Raw genomic sequence first — 22,104 nt, 5'->3', positions numbered from 1 at the left:
TTATTATAAAAGTTATGAAGGAATGTGGACTATATCACTAAAGGGAGTAATAGGAGGCTTAACTTTTATAGGACAGACAGGGAAGAACTTACTGGAACTCTTTCTTTATCTGAAAAGCAAAATACTTCTAAAATGGCTATAAACATAGATTCTTACTTATTACCTGATTCTTGGAGAACCACTAAAATATTGACGATTTATCTGGGGCTAATGGAAACAGGAAGAAAACTACCCATGACTGAAGATAGAGCAATATAATGAACTGTAAAAGTATCCTGGTGTCAATATAATAAAGCTGAGATAATATTACAAAATGTAGATCAAATGCAAGTCACCTGGGCAGGAAGGCATCTTTATTATGGTTCGAAAGTACCCAAGCGACTTGTGGAACCAGTTGAAGCCGTTTAGAGAAAAGCTTATTGGCGAAAGGCCAAAATATCAAGAGAGAAAGCAATTAGATTGGAGCAAAGATCTAGCTACTGCAATGCATTACTTAAAAAAAAAAACCAAATTAAACCTGGGTGCTTCTGTTTGTTAAAAGAGAAAAATAACCAATTCATAATATAAATGATTATTTGTATGATGGGAGCTTCTGGTGTTGAACTGTCTAGACCAGTGGTCCCCAACTTTTTTTGGGCCATGGACCGGTTTAATGTCAGAAAATATTTTCACGGACCAGCCTTTAGGGTGAGACGGATAAATGTATCACGTGACCGAGACAAGTGTCAAGAGTGAGTCTTAGACAGCTGTAACAGAGGGAATTTGGTCATTTTTTAAAAATAAAACATTGTTCAGACTTAAATATAAATAAAACGGAAGGCCCTGGCCCATTGGCTCAGTGGTAGAGCGTCGGCCTGGCGTGCAGGAGTCCCAGGTTTGATTCCCAGCCAGGGCACACAGGAGAAGCACCCATCTGCTTCTCCACCCCTTCCCCTCTCCTTCCTCTTTGTCTCCAGCCTAGGCTCCATTGGAGCAAAGATGGCCCGGGCACCGAGGATGGCTATGTGGCTTCTGCCTCAGGCACTAGAATGGCTCTGGATACAATAGAGCAATGCCCCAGAGGGGCAGAGCATCGCCCCCTGGTGGGCATGCCGGGTGGATCTCGGTCGGGCACATGCGGGAATCTGTCTGACTGCCTCCCCGTTTCCAGCTTTGGAAAAATGCAAAAAAAAATAATAATAAAATAAAAAATAAAATAAAATAAAACAGAAATAATGTAAGTTATTTATTCTTTCTCTGCGGACCGGTACCAAATGGCCCATGCACTGGTACCGGTCCGTGACCAGGGGGGGGGGGGGGCTGGGGAGGGGGTTGGGAACCATTGGTCTAGACGGCGAAAGTGATTATCAAAATGTAAACTTCATGTGGGCGGGATTTTTGTCTATTTTGTCTACTGCTCTTTCTAAAGAGCTGTTGAATAGTGCCTGGCATTTGTAGGGCTCAGTGTCTTGAAATGAATGAATGAATAGAAAGCAAAGAAACAAATGGTGTCACTACTTATGGAGGAAGGAAGCAGCTCATCAAAATGTCAGTAATGTAACATTTAACAAAGAAAAAAAAGAAACAATTTGAAAAGATTGAATAAATTAAGTCTAGTGTATAGGAAGAAGCTGCAAAACTGATCATTTTATACTGACAAAATAAGTATAAAAATATAAAGGAACAATTCAGCCAGAATGTGGTTCATAAAGTCTGATAATCAAATCACAAGGTTGTATAAAAGGGTGTTGATTTACATTATGTTCAATTTGTAAATGCCAAGTGAAAGATAATGGTGCCGTTGCTTTGGGGTGGTTACCATAAAACTTTCCAAGGATTGTTTTGCTTCCTATGTGACATTGCAAAACTACAGCTTAAAGGTGCAGTAATGTGGGCGAAGCCACACCTACATGAGTCTTTATGTGACCAGTGTTCCTTTATTTAAAGACGATGCTATTGGTACTAATTTTCATCTGTACTTTTTCCATGCTGCCAAAGACCAGTGTGTAATTCACAACCAGTGGTCATTTCTGTGTGTATTGTCCTTCGTTTTGGTGTCCTGACTTACACAGCTCAGTGATGCTGTGACACTCAGCCTGCTAAAGGCTTTTGCTGGGGCAAGGGCCACCCAATTCCTGATGATCCTCCGTGGGGTGCATCTGCCAACCCCGTTGTTCTCAGCACTCCATCATCTCATTATTCCATTCTAATTTTTCATCTTTCCTTTAAAGTGCTTCCTCTCGACCAGAAAAGGGCTTACTGTCAGTACACCTTGGTTTATGAAAAGACTTGTGTAAAAACTGTTTCATGAAATATCCTATGTATGGGTAAACATGAATGATTACAGTAAGGCCAAAACATAGTAAAATTAGCAACTGTGAAATCCTATCTAACCTCTACTTGCAAAACTTTAATGATTCTCCTATATTTTCAATTCTTCTTAGAATTTCAAAAAATTCTTGGAAATTGAAAAGAATATAGAGGTGCAGGAAATTTTACGACAGGAGACAAGTCAATAATGGTCGTTTAGGAAATTGGGTAGCTACTAATTGCTGGGCACTGTGTACTTGGTCCTGGGCAAGAGGAGTTAAATAAGACACCCCTTTCTTTAACCCACCTCCCAGTTGGGTGGGCGACCAGCAGGGTACACCATGTAAGGACAGCAGCAACCCAAGAATGTCCAGGGCACAGAGGTGGTGCACACACGGTGATTGATGAACTCTGTGGGTGTCGGGAGAACAGGGGTACCAAGGAAGCCTTCCAAGAGAAGGGTTTTAAAGATCAACTCTTGAGTCTATCAGGCAGAAAAGAGGGGAGGACATTCCCGGAAGAGAGAAGAATGACACAAAGGTCCAGAGGGGTCAGTAGTATGGCATGTTTGGGGAATTCCAACAGGGCAGCAGCATTGTAGAGTCTAGGACGCTTGTGGGGAGTGGAAGAAGATTAAATAGCGCTTAATCTTAGACATAGATTGTGTTGTGAGGACACATATGAAGACATGTATAAGGCGTATAATCACAAGGACATTTCGGTTTTTCTGTGGCCCTATATACAACATAAAAGGAGCAATCACACAATTTTTAACATAAAAAATATATCTTCTCTTGAGGCTCTTTTCTATTTCAGTGATTTCACATTTTCTTTCTTTCTTTCTTTTTTTTTTTTTTACAGGGACAGAGAGAGAGTCAGAGAGAGGGATAGATAAGGACAGAGAGACAGGAATGGAGAGAGATGAGAAGCATCAATCATTAGTTTTTTGTTGCAACACCTTAGTTGTTCATTGACTGCTTTCTCATATGTGCCTTGTCCATGGGGCTACAGAAGACCGAGTAACCCCTTGCTCAAGCCAGCAACCTTAGGTCCAAGCTGGGAGCTTTACTCAGACCAGATGAGCCCATGCTTAAGCTGGCAACTTCGGGGTCTCGAACCTGGGTCCTCTGCATCCCAGTCCGATTCTCTATCCACTGCACCACCACCAGGTCAGGCTTTCACATTTTAAGGGGTGACTGTTGACATGTAAAAAATTTACCTTGTTAATGACAGGAGAGCATTCAGGACTCAGTTTATGAAAAGAACTGATCCAGGCCCTGGGTGGGTGGCTCAATAGATAAAGTGTCAACCTGGACACCAGAGGCGGGAGGTTCAAAACCCCCCTTTCCACGTCAGGGCACATAGGAGAACCTATCTCTCTCTCTCTCTCTCCCTCCCCTGCCTCTTTCTCCCTTCCTCTCTCTCAAATTAATGAGGAAAAAAAGAAAAAAAACTTACCCTTCTTTTCCTGAAGGACATTAAGCACATTTTTCTTTAGCTGGGACAACTCTGTAACCTTACAGAATTGCCCGTCTTGTAGCTCTCTTGTGTGGGTTTAATGAGAGATGGTAGGCAGCCTTGTACCCTACTGAAACAGTCTGATCTCAAGAAATAGTTACTGACTGGTCAAGTCTATAAGACCCTTGATAAAGTGAAAGCACAAAGCACATGATATCAAAAAAGCAGTTTTATGAGTTTATTAGGAACTCTGCTGAATCTGTCACATTTAAGAAATTCTTTGTTTACAAATGAGTACAATTTGTTAACACTCATTGGTATGAATTCACCAGGTTTTTTTTTTCACACACAAAATAATTTTTTTTATTAATTTTACTAGGGTAATATCAATAAATCAGGGTACATATGTTCAAAGAAAACATGTCCAGGTTATCTTGTCAATCAATTATGTTGCATACCCATCACCCAAAGTCAGATTGTCCTCCGTCACCTTTTATCTAGTTTTCCTTGTCCCCCTCCCCTCCCCTTTTTCCTCTCCCCCCCCCCGAACCACCACACTCTTATCAATATCTCTTAGTCTCGTTTTTATGTCCCACCTACGTATGGAATAATGCAGTTCTTGGTTTTTTCTGATTTACTTATTTCACTCCGTATAATGTTATCAAGATCCATCCATTTTGTTGTAAATGATCCGAAGTCATCATTTCTTATGGCTGAGTAGTATTCCATGGTGTATATGTGCCTCATCCTCTTTATCCAGTCATCTATTGAAGGGCTTTTTGGTTGTTTCCATGTCTTGGCCACTGTGAACAATGCTGCAATGAACATGGGGCTGCATGTGTCTTTACGTATCAATGTTTCTGAGTTTTTGGGGTATATACCCAGTAGAGGGATTGCTGTGTCATAAGTTAGTTCTATTTTCAGGGGGTTTTTTTTGTTTGTTTTTTTGTTTTTTTTTATTTTTTATTTTTATTTATTCATTTTTTAGAGAAGAGAGAGAGAGAGAGAAGTGGGGGAGGAGCAGGAAGCATCAACTCCCACATGTGCCTTGACCGGGCAAGCCCAGAGTTTTGAACTGGCGACCTCAGCATTCCAAGTCGATACTCCATCCACTGCGCCACCACAGGTCAGGCTATTTTCAGGTTTTTGAGGAACCACCATACTTTCTTCCATAATGGTTGTACTACTTTTCATTCCCACCAACAGTGAATGAGGGTTCCTTTTTCTCCACAGTCTCTCCAACATTTGCTATTACCTGTCTTGTTAATAATAGCTAATTTAACAGGTGTGAGGTGGTATCTCATTGCCGTTTTGATTTGCATATCTCTAATAACTAATGAAGATGAGCATCTTTTCATATATCTGTTGGCCATTTGTATTTCTTCCTGGGAGAAGGGTCTGTTCATGTCCTCTTCCCATTTTTTTATTGGATTGTTTGTTTGTTGTTGAGTTTTATGAGTATATTTTGGATATTAGGCCCTTATCTGAGCTGTTGTTTGAAAATATCATTTCCCATTTAGTTGACTGTCTGTTTATTTTGTAGTCAGTTTCTCTTGCTGAGCAAAAACTTCTTAGTCTGATGTAATCCCATTCATTTATCTTTGCCTTCACTTCCCTTGCCTTAGGAGTCAAATTCATAAAATGCTCTTTAAAACCAAGGTCCATGAGTTTAGAACCTATGTCTTCTTTTATGTACTTTATTGTTTCAGGTCTTATATTTAGGTCTTTGATCCATTTTGAATTAATTTTAGTACAAGGGGACAAATGGTAGTCGAGTTTCATTCTTTTGCATGTGGCTTTCCAGTTTTCCCAGCACCATTTGTTGAAGAGGCTTTCTTTTCTCCATTGTTGGCCCCTTTATCAAAAATTATTTGATCATATATATGTGGTTTTATTTCTGGACTTTCTATTCTCTTCTATTGGTCTGAGTGTCTATTTTTCTGCTAATACCATGCTGTTTTGATTGTCGTGGCTCTATAATATAGTTTGAAGTCAGGTATTGTAATGCCCCAGCTTTGTTCTTTTTCTTTAGGATTGCTTTGGCTATTTGGGGTTTTTTATAGTTCCATATAAATCTGATGATTTTTTATTCCATTTCTTTAAAAAGTGTCATTGGAATTTTGATGGGAATTGCATTAAATTTGTATACTGCTTTGGGTAATATAGCCATCTTGATTATATTTATTCTTCCTATCCAAGAACAAGGAATATTCTTCCATCTCGTTGTATCTTTTTCAATTTCCCTTAACAATGGTTTGTAGTTTTCATTATATAAGTCCTTTACATTCTTTGTTATGTTTATTCCTAGGTATTTTATTTTTTTGTTGTTGCAATCATGAAGTGGATTATTTTTTTGAGTTTGTTCTCAAATGTTTCATTGTTGGCATATAGAAAGGCTATGGACTTTTGTATGTTAATTTTGTATCCTGTGACCTTACTGTATTGGCTTATGTTTCTATTAGTCTTTTTGTAGATTCTTTGGGGTTTTCGATGTATAGGATCATATCATCTGCAAAAAGTGATACCTTTACTTCTTCTTTTCCGATATGGATGCCTTTTATTTCTTTGTCTTGTCTGATTGCTCTGGCTAGAACCTCTAGCACCACATTAAATAAGAGTGGAGAGAGTGGACAACCCTGTCTTGTTCCTGCTTTAAGGGGGAAAGTCTTCAGTTTTGTGCCATTTAATATGATGTTAGCTGAAGGTTTATCATATATGGCCTTTATCATGTTGAGATATTTTCCTTCTATATCCATTTTGTTGAGAGTCTTAAACATAAAATTGTGTTGTATTTTATCGAATGCCTTTTCTGCATCTATTGATAAGATCATGTGGTTTTTGTTTTGTTGATATAGTGTATTATGTTAACCGTTTTACATATGTTGAACCATCCTTGAGATTCTGGGATGAATCCCACTTGATCGTGATGTATTATTTTTTTAATATGTTGTTGTATTTGATTTGCTAGTATTTTGTTTAGTATTTTAGCATCTGTATTCATTAGAGATATTGGTCTGTAGTTTTCTTTTTTTGTGCTGTCCTTACCCGGTTTCAGTATGAGGGTTATGTTGGCCTCATAAAATTTGTTTGGAAGTATTGCTTCTTCTTCAATTTTTTGGAAGATTTTGAGTAGAATAGAAACCAAGTCTTCTTTGAATGTTTGATAGAATTTGCTATTATAACTGTTTGGGCCTGGACTTTTATTTTTGGGGAGGTTTTTAATAGTTTTTTCTATTTCTTCCCTACTAATAGGTGTGTTTAGGCTTTCTGCTTCTTCTTGATTCAGTCTAGGAAGGTTGTATTGTTCTAGGAATTTTTCCATTTCTTCTAGATTGTTGAATTTAGTGGCATAAAGTTTTTCAAAGTTTTCTACAATAATTCTTTGTATATCTAAGATGTCCGTGGTGATTTCTCCTCTTTCATTTTGGATTTTGTTTATATGAATTCTTTCTCTTTTTTCCTTGGTAAGTCTTGCCAAGGGTTTGTCAATTTTGTTGATCTTTTCATAGAACCAGCTCCTTGTTCTATTAACTTTTTCTATAGTTTTTCTGTTCTCTATTTAATTTATTTCTGCTCTGATTTTATTATCTCCTTTCGTCGGCTGGTTTTGGGTTGTCTTTGTTCTTCTTTTTCCAGTTTCTTAAGGTGTGAAGTTAAGTGGTTCACTTGGGCTCTCTCTTGTTTGTTCATATATGGCTGAAGTGATATGAACTTTCCTCTTATCACTGCTTTTGCTGCATCCCATAGATTCTGATATATCGTATTGTCATTTTCATTAGTCTGTATATATCTTTTGATCTCTGTGCTTATTTCTTCTTTGACCCATTCATTTTTTAAAAGTATGTTGTTTAATTTCCACATTTTTGTGGGGTTTTTTTCCTCTTTTTTACAGTTGAATTCTAGTTTCAAGGCTTTGTGATCAGAAAATATGCTTGGTACAACTTCGATTTTTCTGAATTTGCTGATGTTGTTTTTGTGGCCCAACATATGGTCAATTCTTGAGAATGATGCATGTACACTGGAGAAAAATGTATACTCTGTCACTTTTGGATGAAATGTCCTGTAGATGTCTATCATATCCAGGTGCTCTAGTGTTTTGTTTAAGGCCACTATGTCTTTGTTGATTCTCTGTTTGGATGACTGATCTAGAGCCATCAGTGGTATATTGAGGTCTCCAAGTATGATTGTATTTCTGTCAGTTTTTGTTTTAAGGTCAATAAGTAACTGTTTTATATATTTTGGTGCTCCTTGGTTTGGTGCATATATATCAAGAAGTGTTATGTCTTCTTGATTCAGCGTCCCCTTAATCATTATGAAATGACCATTTTTATCTTTGAGTACTTTTGCTGTCTTGTAGTCAGCATTATCCGATATGATTATTGCTACGCCTGCTTTTTTTTTTGGATGTTGTTTGCTTGGAGTATTGTTTTCCAGCCTTTCACTTTGAATTTGTTTTTATCCTTGTTGCTTAGATGAGTTTCTTGTAGGCAGCATACAGTTGGATTTTCTTTTTTAATCCATTCTGCTACTCTGTGTCTTTTTATTGGTGAGTTTAATCTGTTTACATTTAGTGTAATTATTGACACTTGTGAGTTCCCTATGGCCATTTTATACATTGCTTTCTGTTAGTTTTGTTTCTTGTTTGATTTTTCTCTTTCATTTTTCTATCTTTTGTTTTTGTTTGGTTGTATTCCATACATCTTTCCTCTGTTGCTATCTTTTTTAAATCATGTGCTTCTGTGGTGGTTTTTTCAATGGTGGTTACCATTAAGTAATGAAAAGGGTTCCTACCCTGTTCATTGTAGTGCACTATCTTGTGAGTACTTTTGCACTCCATCATCCTTTGCTAGTGTTAATCTCTGTCCTCTCCCCCCCCCCCTTTTTTGTTGTTGTTGTCACAGTTTAAATTTGGTTTTATTATGATCTTGGTGGAGCTTTTACTTGTGGTTTTGTTTTGTTCTTTTTATCTGGTTGAAAAACCCCCTTTAGTAATTCCTGGAGTGGGGGTTTTCTGATGATAAATTCCCTCATCTTTTCTGTATCTGTGAATGTTTTTATTTCTCCTTCATATTTGAAGGATAGCTTTGATGGGTATAGTATTTGTGGCTGAAAGTTTCTCTCTTTCAGGACTTTAAATATTGGGGTCCACTCTCTTCTAGCTTGTAGAATTTCTGTTGAGAAATCTGATGATAATCTAATGGGCCTTCCTTTATATGTTGTATTTTTCTTTTCCCTGGCTGCCTTGAGAATTTTTTCTTTGTCATTGGTTTGTGCCAATTTCATTATGATGTGCCTTGGAGTAGGTTTGTTGGGGTTAAGAAAACTTGAATTTCTGTTTGCTTCTTGAATTTGAGGTTTATTTCTTTCCACAAGCTTGGGAAGTTCTCATATATTATTTGTTTGAATATGTTCTCCCTTCCATTTTCTCTCTCTTCTCCCTCTGATATACCTATTATTCTGATGTTATTCTTTTTATGGAGTCAGACAATTCCTGTAGGGCTTTCTCATTTTTTAAAAAATTTTGAGTCTCTTTCTTCTTCTCTCTGTTGTGCTTCAAGTTGCTTGTCTTCTATTTCACTAATCCTACCTTCTATTTGGCCTGTTCTATTAGCTAAGCTTGTTACCTCGTTTTTCAGCTCGTGAATTGAGTTTTTCATCTCTGTTTGATTTGTTTTTATAGTTTCCATTTCCTTGGTAATATATTCTTTGTGTTCATTGAGTTGTTTTCTGAGCTCCCTAAATTGCCTTTCTGTGTTTCTTGTATATCTCTGAGTATTTTTAGGATTTCTATTTTAATTTTTCTGTCATTTAGCTTCAAAGTTTCCAATATATTAAATTTTTTCTCCATAGATTTTTCCTTATCCATCTGTGCTACCTCTCTGTCTTTTGTCTTCATGATATTCGATTTCTTTTTCCTTAATGGCATCTGAGAGTGGTTTTGTTGATAGTATTAATGAGAATTGATAAACAATAAAAAGTTAAAAAAATAAAAAAAGAAAAAAGAATAAAAAAAAATTATTATTCCTCCCCCTTTTTCTTCCTCTCCTCTCCTCTCCCGTCCTTCTTGAGAAAATTTTGTGGTGAACTGTGAATTATATTGTGCTAAATAGAACAAAAACTATTTATAGTGGAGGGTCTGAGTTGGGTAGAAGTGATAAAGGGGCAAAAAGGGGGTATGAACCCACAAAATGCAAAAAAGGAAAAAATTTTGGTCAAGAATAAAATGATTTGCTTTTAGGTGATGGTTGACTAAGAGAGCTGACAAGAGAAATAAGAGGGAAACAGGAAAAATGGGGAAAAATTTAAAAATTATTATTGTATTTAGTGGAGGAAGAACTAGATAAAATGGAGAGCCAGGGTTGGAAGCACTGCTAGTGAGTTAAAAAAGCGAAGTAAAAAAAACCCAAAGTGCCACAAGGAAAAATTTGAGTCCTAGATAAAGTAATTTGTTTGTGATTGAGGATTGAATGAGAGGAAAAGTAAAGGAGAAAAGAAGAAACTAATATAGAGGGAGAAAATAAAGAGAAAGGAAAACACAAAAAGAAGGAAAAAGAATAAAAGGAGAGAGAGAGAGAGAGAGAGAGAGAGAGAGAGAGAGAAGAGTTAAGGGTTTTGGAGTACAACCCTCATAGAGAGTAAGGAAGAAGAAAGAAAAGATAATGAGAGATGTAACACTTATGGGTAGTGTAGTTCAAGGAGAGGAGAGAGTAAGACCAGCAGAGAATTAATCGACCAAATTGGAAGAGGAAGAAAATAATCAAGAGAAGAAGATAAGAGGAACAAATATAATAAAATGGGATAGGTTATAAAGTCTGTGGATTATTCTTGATTTTGCAAGGTTATCTTCTTGCTTTTTCTTTTCTCTCCCTCTTCCTGGTCAGTGATTCTGTACCCCGGGTTCTGCCCCTGTGGCATGCTTAGGTAGAGGTTTGCAGTTAATAAGTCTCTATGGCGATGTCATATATTAGGCTTCAGTCTCGTTGGCACTCGAGGCTCATTAGCATTTGCAGGCTCTGCCAGTGAGAGAGTCCGTATTCCCAGAGCCTCTCTCCTAGTCTTTCCTTCCTAAATTAGTAACCTGATGATCCAGCTATGGGGTTGCTGCTGCCTCTGCCTTTGCGTTTAGTGTGGAACTTCTGGAGGCTCCAAGGATAGATTTTTCTGTCTCTGGTTGAAGATCTTGTTGAATTTTTGGGGAGATTTATTGGTATCACTCCTTACGGCGCCATTTCTCTGACGTCATCCGTTCACCAGGTTTTTTTCATTTATTTCTGTAAAAAGAATATTATAATGCTAACTGCTGGTAACTATTAGGTGGAGAATATTCCCTTTGAACAGTATGGTGCTTGACATGCAGTAGAGTGGCACTTAATCAATGTTTGTTGAGTCAAAGGACAGTTAATTAATTCCTCTAATCAAGGCCTTTGATTATTCCTCAGCTAAACCTCTTTATTCTCAATTTTTGCCTTATAGAAGAGATGATTTAAGTTACATGTAATTTATCCACACATGAAAAAGTGAAACAGTCAAAATTAATTTCAATAATATATTTAATTTAACCTAGCATATAAAAATATTAGCATTTAAATACATAATCAATATAATATTAAAAAGATATCTTATACTCTTTTTTTTCCCTATGAAGTCTTTAAAATTCTGGTGTGTATTTTATATTTACAATATACCTCAATTCAGATAACAAATGATCATCAGAAATACTTGATCTGCTTTGAGATTTCAGAATATTTATAGCTGAGAAGGTTGATTCATAGATCCAAGTTTTTTCCAACATAGTGTACAATTTTTCAATAGCTAAATAAAAATGTTTGTAAATTGTTTAAAATTAAATCAAATAAAAATTCAGCTCCTGCCTGACCCGGCAGTGGCGCAGTGGATAGAGCGTCGAACTGGGATGTGGAGGACCCAGGTTCGAGACCCCAAGGTCACCAGCTTGAGTGTGGACTCATCCAGCTTGGACCCAAGGTCACTGGCTCGAGCAAGGGGGTTACTTGGTCTGCTGAAGGCCCACGGTCAAGGCACATATGAGAAAGCAATCAATGAACAACTAAGGTGTCGCAATGCACAACGAAAAACTGATGATTGATGCTTCTCATCTCTCTCTGTTACTGTCTGTCTATCCCTATCTATCCCTCTCTCTGACTCTCTCTCTGTCCCTGTAAAAAAAAAAAAAAAAAATTCAGCTCCTCAGTGGCCCAAGTGACATGTAGAGAGTTCAATAGCCACACATAGGTCCTACATAGGATAGTATAGTTCTAGAGAATTCTGCTTCATAAAACTGTCGGTAGGCAATGCTCTTTTAGCACATTTCAGTGTGGGTTTAACACTCATAGATTTTCTTTTTCTTTTTCTCAGTATTTCAATTTTTTTCCCCCCTGAAACCTTTATTACCCCCAATACCTTAGGCTAGAAACCTCTATAGTCAACATGCCACATTTGGCTAACAATCCAAAAGAAGATTACTCAAAGCCCCTAAAATATTCCTTTTGTCATTTCTTCATAGTCACAGGCACAAGAAAATTTTGCTTATGAGCATTCTCATTATTAATTAAGGGCTATGGCTAAACAGTTTTGCTTCAGTCACAATACTGACTCATGCCATTTTAAGGAGCTGAAAGCTCACATAGTGACACACACTCCTTTTCAAGAACACAATGACTTCTTCTAACTGATGCAAAGTGAATTTTCAATATATAACAAGCCCAAAATGGCAGACATGAATTATTTGAATGCCATTTAAAAAATTATTAAAGCTGTTTTTAATAAAATGTTAACTGGAACTGTAGGTTTGAGTTAACCATCCAATCAAGACTCCCTTTGAATAAAGACTCCACTGTTATCTTTTTTTAATGGGTTGCTTTAACAAATTAGTATCCCTTACTATTGTTCTGTAATTGCCCATTAAGTTTCAATATTTGAATAGTGTAGCACATATAACTAAGGGATTTGCCCAGGACTTCTAATGTACACTTTAAAATCTTGGAAGCCACTGTGCCTGACTCCCTGGCTCTCCTTTGAGTTCAGTCTCTAATTAGCCATTAAACTAGGTATAATGAACCTTATGGGGTGAACAATACCACATATCACAGTTATCTTCTATACACTGTTAGCCTGGTGCATCTGTGATCTTAAATAAGTCAATTGAATGGACTTTTGTAAAAAGAAAAAATAAATGTTTACTAGGGTCAAAACAAGGGTAAAGACATAAGATAACCTGCTAGTGGGCATTGTAAAGCAAAACACAAGCTATCAGCTGAAGGAATGATTCATATTCCGAGGGGACTGAACACGCTTTCCTGGGTATAGCTAGTGCTCGACTTACGACCACCATTGGTTCCGACAGACCGGTCATAACACGATTTGGTTGTAAGTTGAGTAGGCTATATGTACAGTACTGTGAAATGATGTTATAAAAATCTTTAAGTCAAAGACAAAGATAATTTCGTCTTGGTAGACATCTTAGGAGGGGTTTGATGAAAAATATCCAAGACACAAAACACAAATTGCTGTACCGAGTCTGTGATAACAGTTGAAATGGTGCATGCGGAGATGGTAGTGCTGCTGGAAGCTGGTCAGCACTGTCGTATGCCCAGCTGGGCAATGCTTGCGCTGCCAGATGCAGAGCAGTCGTGGCTAGCGATTGTGGTTGTAAAGTCGAATGGTCGTAAGTTGCGTAGGTCGTAAGTAGATCAATACCTGTACTTGTTTATTCCCAGGTTACCACGGGACTGTTGTAACACAAGGTGTGCTGGCAGTGGCTGCAGCACTTAAGTGGTGCTGCTGACACTGTTAGCAGCCCCTATAGGCAGCAGTGATTCTAGTTGATCAGAAAAGTACAAGCTCTGCCCTGGTAACAGAACATCGAGGTGATTCAGAAGGCCCGCAGAGGAGCCGAAGAAGCTTGGCATCAGCTGCCCACCCATAATTCAGTCTGCAGCTGTGCAGTTCCCAAGCCTGAGTTGTGTTTGAGGAGTAGTGATCAGCACCGAAGGGCTCTTGTGATTTTTATTTTCTTGGTGAAACTGGGGAATTTTTGCAGGACACTAAATAAATAAATATGTAGATGGTGTTCTATAAGTGAATATATATGTGGGTGAAAATTTTTTTCTTAGAGATTATCTGTATTTGCTATTTTTAGGTCTTTTGGAACATGTTGTAAGGGTCAAGTGGTAATCTTTCAGAAGCCCCCTTTAACAAGACAGGATAAAAAGCATCTGGTGCAGGGATTCTTTTTTTCCCCAAATGGATGTACTTCAGAACAGAGTTGGGATTGCCCACCTTGGTATTTCCACTGGAAATTCATGGAAGAGACTCAAAAACTGGATCTATCACCGTCTGGCTCTTGCTCCTTTTATCTGCCCGCCCATCCATGAACAGAAGTGAAAAAGAAATATTGGAAGATGGGGAAAAAAGATAGTAAGGCTTTTTTGTCCTAGAGCAGGTGTCCCCAAACTACGGCCCGCACATGCGGCCCCCTGAGGCCATTTATCCGGCCCTGCCACACTTCTGGAAGGCCACCTCTTTCATTGGTGGTCAGTGAGAGGAGCATAGTTCCCATTGAAATATTGGTCAGTTTGTTGATTTAAATTTACTTGTTCTTTATTTTAAATATTGTATTTGTTCTTGTTTTGTTTTTTTTACTTTAAAATAAGATATGTGCAGTGTGCATAGGAATTTGTTCATAGCTTTTTTTATAGTCCGGCCCTCCAATAGTCTGAGGGACAGTGAACTGGCCCCCTGTGTAAAAAGTTTGGGGACCCCTGTCCTAGAGGCTGAGTGTGCAAAATCTAAGATGGAAAGCAGAAAGCAGCATTGCTTTCTAAGGGGCAACTGGGCCTCTTATCTAGGGACTGTAGCATAATTTAAGCAGTGGCAGGAGGGTGGAAGGGCAAGGAAGCCACCTGGAGAAGTTAGAATAGGGCTCAAATCAGAAACTGCTCTCCTCTGTCCCTAAACACGCTCGCCCAAGTGATACTTCCTTGTGTCCCAGGAAATGACGATTAGCTCGGGTAGACGTTGGGACTCCTGGGTGTCACTCTCTCCAGGGGTGCTCCGTTGGGCACCGGGTGACCTCTTGCACAGTCCCCATTCCCAAGGAGGCCATGCTGTCCCGCCCATTTGAGCGAGCTGCCTCGCCTGAGCCTCTGCTGGCGACTCTAGGGCCCTCTGTGCCCTGTACCCAACTGTTAGGGTGATCCTGAGCCATCCCGCTCCCTGCAGCTGGGGACTGAGAGAGTGCTCGGGAGGGCAGCTATTGGGAAAGCTTGGCTGGGGGCAGGGGGGGTGGGGAGGTGGGGGGGAGCGGGGCGGAGGAGGGTTTAAGGATGGGAGACGTCCCCAGGTAGCAGATAGGCGGGGCAGGAACCAGGGTCACATGCACCCAATTCTCCCCCAACGAAACGGACAAAAAAGGGACCAGCGCCCTCCCACCTCCACTGGCAAAACCCAAACACCAAGGAAAAGAAAAGGCACCCGAGGCTCCGAGACAACCGTACTCGGCGGGTGGGGCGGGAGACAAAAATAAACAGGGAACAGCCCGCGAGTGAGCGCGGGAGGGGAGGAGAAGGCGGCCCCGCATCCCTAATGAGGGAATGAATGGAGAGGCCCCGCGGCTGGCGCCCGCCCACCCGCCGGCCGCAGCCAAGTGCCTCTGGGCGCTGCGTGCAGCGCCCGCCGCTGCTCCCGGCTGCGCGGCCGCGGTGAGCGCGGACCGAGCCGGGACGGGGCCCCGCGCGCGGCACCGGCTGCGGCACGGCCCGCGGGCGCCGCTCAGCCGGGCGGGGCGCGGGGCACTGGCAGGGCCGCGGCTCCCGGCCCCCCGCTGCGCTCGCCGGGCCGCGATCGGAGGCGTGCGTTCACCTTCAGCCATGGCCCCGGGAACCTAGTGGGGCCCGGACGCCGTCCCAGGCGCCTCTGCCTGCGGCGCTGCCGCCGGCCGGCCCGCACCCGGCCCTCCCTCGCTGCGCCCGCGTCCCAGGCGCCGCCGCGGGCAGCGCCCCCTCCCCACCCTCCGCGGCCTCGTCCCCCCCGCGCGCCAGGGCCGCCGCTTGCACCTCCCGCGGCCTGTGGGAGCGCTCCTCCCGGCCTCGGCCGGCGCCCCTTCCCTGCGCTCCAGGGTCCGCACCGCCGCCCGGCCCGCGAGACCCCAACCTGATCCCGCCGCCCGCACAAGATGTCGGCCCGGACGCCATTGCCGACGGTGAACGAGCGGGACACGGAGAATGTGAGTAACTGGGGCTGCCCCTGCTGCGGCGCGGCCGGGACCCTCTCCCGCCCCCCGCTTCGCCCTCCGCGGTGGGCACCGCTGTCCCGGATCGTCCCCCGCGCGCCCGCCTGACCCCCGCCCACCGCTCAGCCCGCAGCATCCCAGCCCTATGGCGAGAGCCCGGGGAACCGCGGGGGGCGTCCTCTGCCCAGAGGTGGTCCTGCGGGAGAGGACCGGGTGATGGAGGGCAGAGGGGCAGGACAGAGTGGGCATCCCAACGGCTTTATCGCGCCCTGGGCATCTGCATCTCCACCCAAAGGCTGGCTCTAGGTCACAGCAGCCCGCTATTTCTTTTACCCTCGTTTTTCTGGCTCTTTCAACCCTTTGCACGCAAACTCCCCCCCCGCCCCCACTGACCTCCCCCCGCCCCCCCGCATTGCCCCATGACTTTGCTTTTTGTAACATTGTGTCCATGCTGGGGTCGGCAATGGAAGGGACGAGAATGGTAGTAGAGAGGGATGTGTGTGTTTGTATGCATGGGACTGGATAGTGCCGTGATACTCCTCAGTAGTGATGAGCGGAAGAATTTCCCCCACAGCGTCTGTGGCCCTGGGGTCACAGCACAATGTTGAAAAGCCACAGGAAACCAAGCGCTTTTTTATTCTCTTCCTCAACTCAGTGGTAATAAATCAGGACAGGTTTTACTTTAAATATTTCTCCTCCTCCTCGGAGTGTCACAAGGTGCATTTCTTTGAAGGAAGGATTTTCTGTGTCTTTGATCAACTTGCCCTCAGGAGATTTTCTCTAGATGCAGATGTCCCTGGTATTTAAACTCTTCCAAACCAAAGGGACGAGATCCGTTTGTGTTGCCACCTTTTGAAAAGTACAATTGTGTGTGTATACGTGAGTTCTTTTGTGGGAAATATGGAAAACAACAACAACAAAATAACTCTCGTGGCCTGTAAATAGGGCCTTGGCTGATTTTCTGACTTGTTTTAAGACGCTAGAGGTAGCAAGTTTTAGGGGGCTGTCCAGATCTCTAGTGGTCTAGTTAACTCCCGGACTCCCCAGGTCTTGGTGTACCGATGCCTTCATAGGGTTGGTAAGATACAAAAAATAGGAGATGGAAGAGATACAAACTCACCTCTAAAGTGTTAAAGGGCGGTGTGAACAGATTGTTTGATTTTGGAGAGTAGGGGCCACAGAGACTTAACATGATTATGTGAAGGGAGAAGAAATTCTAGGAACAGACTATTGCTAGAAGACCTTGGAAGACGTTTCGGAGAGCGCTTTTGTTCTCTCTGGTGTGGTGCATTTGAAATGGTAAAGATAGTGGAAGTCTGTCCCATAAGTCTGCTGCTATTGTACATTATCACTTAATTTGTGTCATGACTGTTATAAAAAATGTAATTGATACTTAATTTTGATTGAGAGGTTGAAGAAGGTCAGGGAAAAAGATGACTCTTTTGATAAAAGTTAATTTTAAAGCCGAGTTGGTGCAGAATTTTTCAAACAGGAATCAAAAAATATTTCTGTCATACAATATATCATTTTGGTGCGCATGAAAAGTAAGATTTTTTTTCAAGTGAGCAAAACAAGTGTGTTTATTAACCTCAGAACGGTAGGAAAATACATCGTTTTTATTTTCTTTTGGATTTTGAGTAGTAATATAGCTTTTTTCCTTCTTACATGAATAAGGTACTTTATACAGACACGAGGATAGCATTATAGAAATATGAATACAGTTATCACATGGAAGACCCCCCAAAAGAGCATTTTAAAGGCAAGCAATAGTCGTGTGATAAATTTATTGTAACTTCTGCAGCTGATTTCTGTTTTATAAACTCATTTGCCTGTTTCTGAATGAGTTATTTCAAAGTCACATTTATGGTCCTGTCCCTTGTTGTCACTGAGTTGCACATAACTATACCTGCAATTACCTTTTCCCACATCCTGATTCTCTCCTAATTGCCATGTAGACTACATGTTATACTATAGCTGTTCATTTATCAATAAGTATACACTCAGCTTTGGCTTGGAGCTGGAAGGGATTTGGTAATAGTATTTAAGACAAGGCCTCTCCCCTTAAGGAACTTCAAGAAAAGGTAAATGTAATCCCAGTCAATGCACAGGAGATAATACTGTGTGAATAGGGCTAACTTGGTTTATAAATGCTAGAGGTGTTTATCAAAGGAGCCATCAGTGATGGTTATTGGTAAGTCACCAGTTGGTGCCCTCTTTATTCTCTAGTGTTGGTAGTAAATGTCATTATCCATTCTTAACTTTCCTCTCCTCGATGAAATAAAGTAACAAATTTGCTTGATCCCTAATAGATTAATGGCAGTTTGGGAATCAAAGTGTACATTGGTTTGTAGTGTTTCTAGTTAAAGTGACATATTATAAAAGCTGGTAGTGAAAATTTACATTTGTATGACAATGAAAGGCTTCTCAGTCTTAAGGACGAGCTAACACATTTCATTACTGCTAGAAATTAAAGTAAGCCAATGCAGTCATTTCAAAAACCATCTTGGTATTTTATTGAAATCATTTGCAGTTATATAAAAATGTGTTTAGTCATATATGAATGTATTTGGATTTTGTATCTGTGGGTGTGTGTTTTGTCTTCCCTATGTTATTAATATATATTAAGGATAAACTTAAAAATTCAAAAGAGGAATGTTATAGCACTGAGCTTCTATATACTACTATTTATATAGTAGAGTGAGAAAGAATTGATTTTATTCAGGAACATTCTGTGTGTACTTTTTCAGAAGTGTTTTCTTTGATGAAGGATTTCTGTGTGCATTGTTAATAAGCTAAATACAACAGCACAACCAATATTCACTTGAATGGAATCAACTCTTCATAGCAAAGTAGAAAAAGACGTATTAGGTAATAGAATTAATTTATGCAAAATGGGCTTGGTGTTAGGTTGTAAAGAATAAGTCTGGAAAAAGATGGGTATTTGAAATATTTCTTTTCTTCTCTTCTGTTAGATTACTTGGATAATTCCAGCATCGATATAGATAATATTATCATTACTCTACGCACTTTTAAATGAAGCCAACAAAACTTTTTTTTGCGTTTTTGGGAAACCTCTGATGATGCTAGTATTTATGGATCTAAATGTCCAGACTGGCTTTTTGTGGTGAAATTGTGATCAGTATGAAGAAAATTGATTTGACCCTTTTGAGGAGTGTTTTAAAATGGACTTTAGTTAAAGTTATTTTGAAGCTTTTAATAACAGTTTTGAATGGTGATTTTTTTCACAGATCTGAAATCCATCAGGATGACTGTTAATAAGTACTGGCTCTAACTAAGGTGACCATCAGTAATTTGTCCACTGGGAATCCTTTGCTAATGACCTCTGCCCTTGGGTTTGCTCAGTTCCCTGTGCATACCTCATCTGTCCCAGTATCTATCATGCTACGATCTAATTGCAGATTTACTTTGTCTCTTTTAAACTTGCACAGAGAACAATGCTATAACACATTCTCCTTTGAATGTTTTCATTTGTCAACAAAATATAGTTTTGCCTGGCTTTTGGGATGCTGATTAGATTGTTAGACTTTTAACTCCTCCGTGTGCTGCCTTCTCATTCAGTTTTCCCGTGAGTTCATTGTCTCTCTGTACTATATCCCATGTGATTTGCTCTGTGGATATATATCTTTCATTAATTTTGGAAATGAAGCAACCATTATCTCTTTGAATAGTGCCTTACCCCCCTGTTCTCTCTAGTGTTTAGGTGCTCTGATTAGAGATGCTAAAGTTTCTAATTCTATCCTGCATATGTCTTAAGTTATCGTTCCTTTCTTCCTCTATGTTATTGTGTCTCTGCTACAATCTATAGTAAAATCGATAGTACATTTACTGTGTGTAATATGTTTCGGTTAGCTAAGTCTCTGGCTCTATTTAAATCACTGTTAACCCCTCTGTCTTCCAGACCCTGATTTCTGTTCTTTTGAGTAAATACCCAGCAGTGGGATTGCTGGATCTATTTTTAATTATTTGAGGAACTCCATACTGATTTCCCATAGTGGCTGCACCACTTTCCATCCCCACCAGCAGTGCACAAGGTTCCAGTTTCTCTGCATCCTCACCAACTTTTGTTATTGTCTCTTTTGTTTTTTGGGTAATGGCCGTCCTAACAGGTGTGAGGGGATAGCTCACTATGGCTTTGATTTGCAGTTCCCTGATAGTAATATTGAGCATCTTTTCATATATATGTAGGCTAGTTTTACATCTTTTTTGGAGAAACATCTGTTCAAGTCCTTTGTCCATTTTCTAAAAATCAGATTTTTAAAAATATATGTACTGACGGTAGAAGTTTCTTATATATTTTCAATATTAATCTTTTTTCAGATAAATAGTTTGCAAATATTTTCTTCCATTCTGCAAGTCACCTTTTTACTCTATTAATTAATTCCTTTGCTGTGCAGAAGCTTTTTAGTTTGAAGTAGTGCCACCTGTCAATTTTTGCCTCAGTTGCCTTTGTTTTTGGTGTCATATCCCTTAAATCATTTCCAAGAACAGTGTGCTGAAGTTTTTCCCCTATGTTATTTTTAGGAGTTTTATAGTTTCAGGCATTCCATTTAAGTCTTTAATCCATTTCAATTGATTTTTGTGTGTAAGGTTCAATTTCTGGATATCCCGTTTTCTCAGCACCATTTGTCGAAAAGACTGTCCTTTCTGCCTTGTGTATTCTTGACATTCTTGTCAATGATCATTTGACTGTATATGGATAGACTTATTTCTAGGCTCTTTATTCTGTTCCGTTGGTGTTTATGTCTGTCCTTATGTCGGTACCATACTGTTTTGATTACTGTAGTTATGCAACATGTTTTGAAGCCATACATTGTGAGGCCCACAGCTTTTTTGGTTCTTTCTCAAAATTGTTTCAACTGTTCAGGAGCCTTGTGGTTCCATATGAATTTCAGGATTGTTTTTTTCTGTGGCCATTGGGGTTTTGATATAGATTATATTGACTCTGTAGATCTTTTTGGGTAGTATGAACATTTTACCAATATGAAATCTTCCAATCCATGCACACAGGGTGTCTTCCCATTTATTTGTATCTTAAATTTCTTTTAGGAACACTTTGTAGTTTTTAGTGTATAAGTTTTTACCTTCCTTGGTTAAAGTTTATTCCTACATATTTTATTGTTTTTGATATTATTGTAAATGGATTGTTTTTAAATATCTTTTTTGTATTATTTGTTCTTATGGTATGGAAATGCAAGTTATTTTTGTACGTTGATTTTGTATCCTGCAACTTGACTAACTTTGTCTATAGTTCTAACAAGTCTTGTTTTTGGTTTTGTTTTTGTTTTTAATGTGTAGAGTTTTCTACATATAAGATCATGGTCTGTGAACAGAGATACTTTTATTTCTTCCTCTTCAGTGTGAATGTCTTTTATTTCTTTTTCTTGCCAAACTGTTCTAGCTAGGACATTTAGTACTATGTTGAATGTAAGTGGCAAGAGTGGGCCTCCTTGCCTTGCTCCTGATCTTAGAGCAAAAGCTTTAACATTTTCACCATTGATGTATTAACTGTGAGCTTTTCATAAATGGCCTTTATTATATGACATAATTCCTTTTTTCCCAGAGAGTGGAGAATTTTTATCATGAAAAGGTATTGATTTTTTTTGTCAAATTCCTTTTCTGCAGCAATAGAGATAATCGTTTGATTTTTATCCTTTGTTCTGCTAAGATGGTGTATCACACTGATTATCATATGTTGTACCATCTTTGTATTCCAGGGTTAAATCCCACTTGATCAAAGTGTATGATCCTTTAATATGCTGTTAGATTTGGTTTACTAATATTTTGTTTGGGATTTTATATCTATATTCATCAGGGTTTGTGGCCCATAGTTTCTTATAGTGTCTTTTTCTGGCTTTGCTGTTAGAATAACGCTGGCCTCATACTATGAGTTGGGAATTGTACCCCTGTCTTCAGTTTTTGGAAGAGTTTGGGAAGGATTGGTGTTAATTCTTCCTTAAATGTTTGGTGGAATTCACCATCTGGTACTGGGCTTTTCTTTGTTGGGAGGATTTTGATTACTGATTCAATCTCCTCACTGGCTGTAGATATGTTCAGGTTTTCTTTTTTCATGGTTCAGTCTTGGTAGATTG

At 39.8% G+C, this 22,104-nt stretch overlaps 1 protein-coding gene across 3 annotated transcripts in view; it reads left to right on the top strand.

Annotated features, from left to right (window-relative positions):
- The first annotated feature begins 15,195 nt into the window (after positions 1 to 15,195).
- The window catches only part of MARK1 (microtubule affinity regulating kinase 1), a 72,912-nt gene continuing 66,003 nt past the window's right edge, over positions 15,196 to 22,104 (top strand). For all 3 annotated transcript variants that reach the window (XM_066238076.1, XM_066238065.1, XM_066238056.1), the window contains exon 1: positions 15,196 to 15,988. In XM_066238076.1, coding sequence (XP_066094173.1) covers positions 15,938 to 15,988 — 51 coding nt within the window. In that variant the 5' untranslated portion in view covers positions 15,196 to 15,937. The remainder of the gene's footprint in view (positions 15,989 to 22,104) is intronic.

Source organism: Saccopteryx bilineata, chromosome 1 (genome assembly GCF_036850765.1).
Source record: "Saccopteryx bilineata isolate mSacBil1 chromosome 1, mSacBil1_pri_phased_curated, whole genome shotgun sequence".
Taxonomy (NCBI): domain Eukaryota; kingdom Metazoa; phylum Chordata; class Mammalia; order Chiroptera; family Emballonuridae; genus Saccopteryx; species Saccopteryx bilineata.
This window is presented reverse-complemented; position numbering and strand designations above follow the sequence as displayed.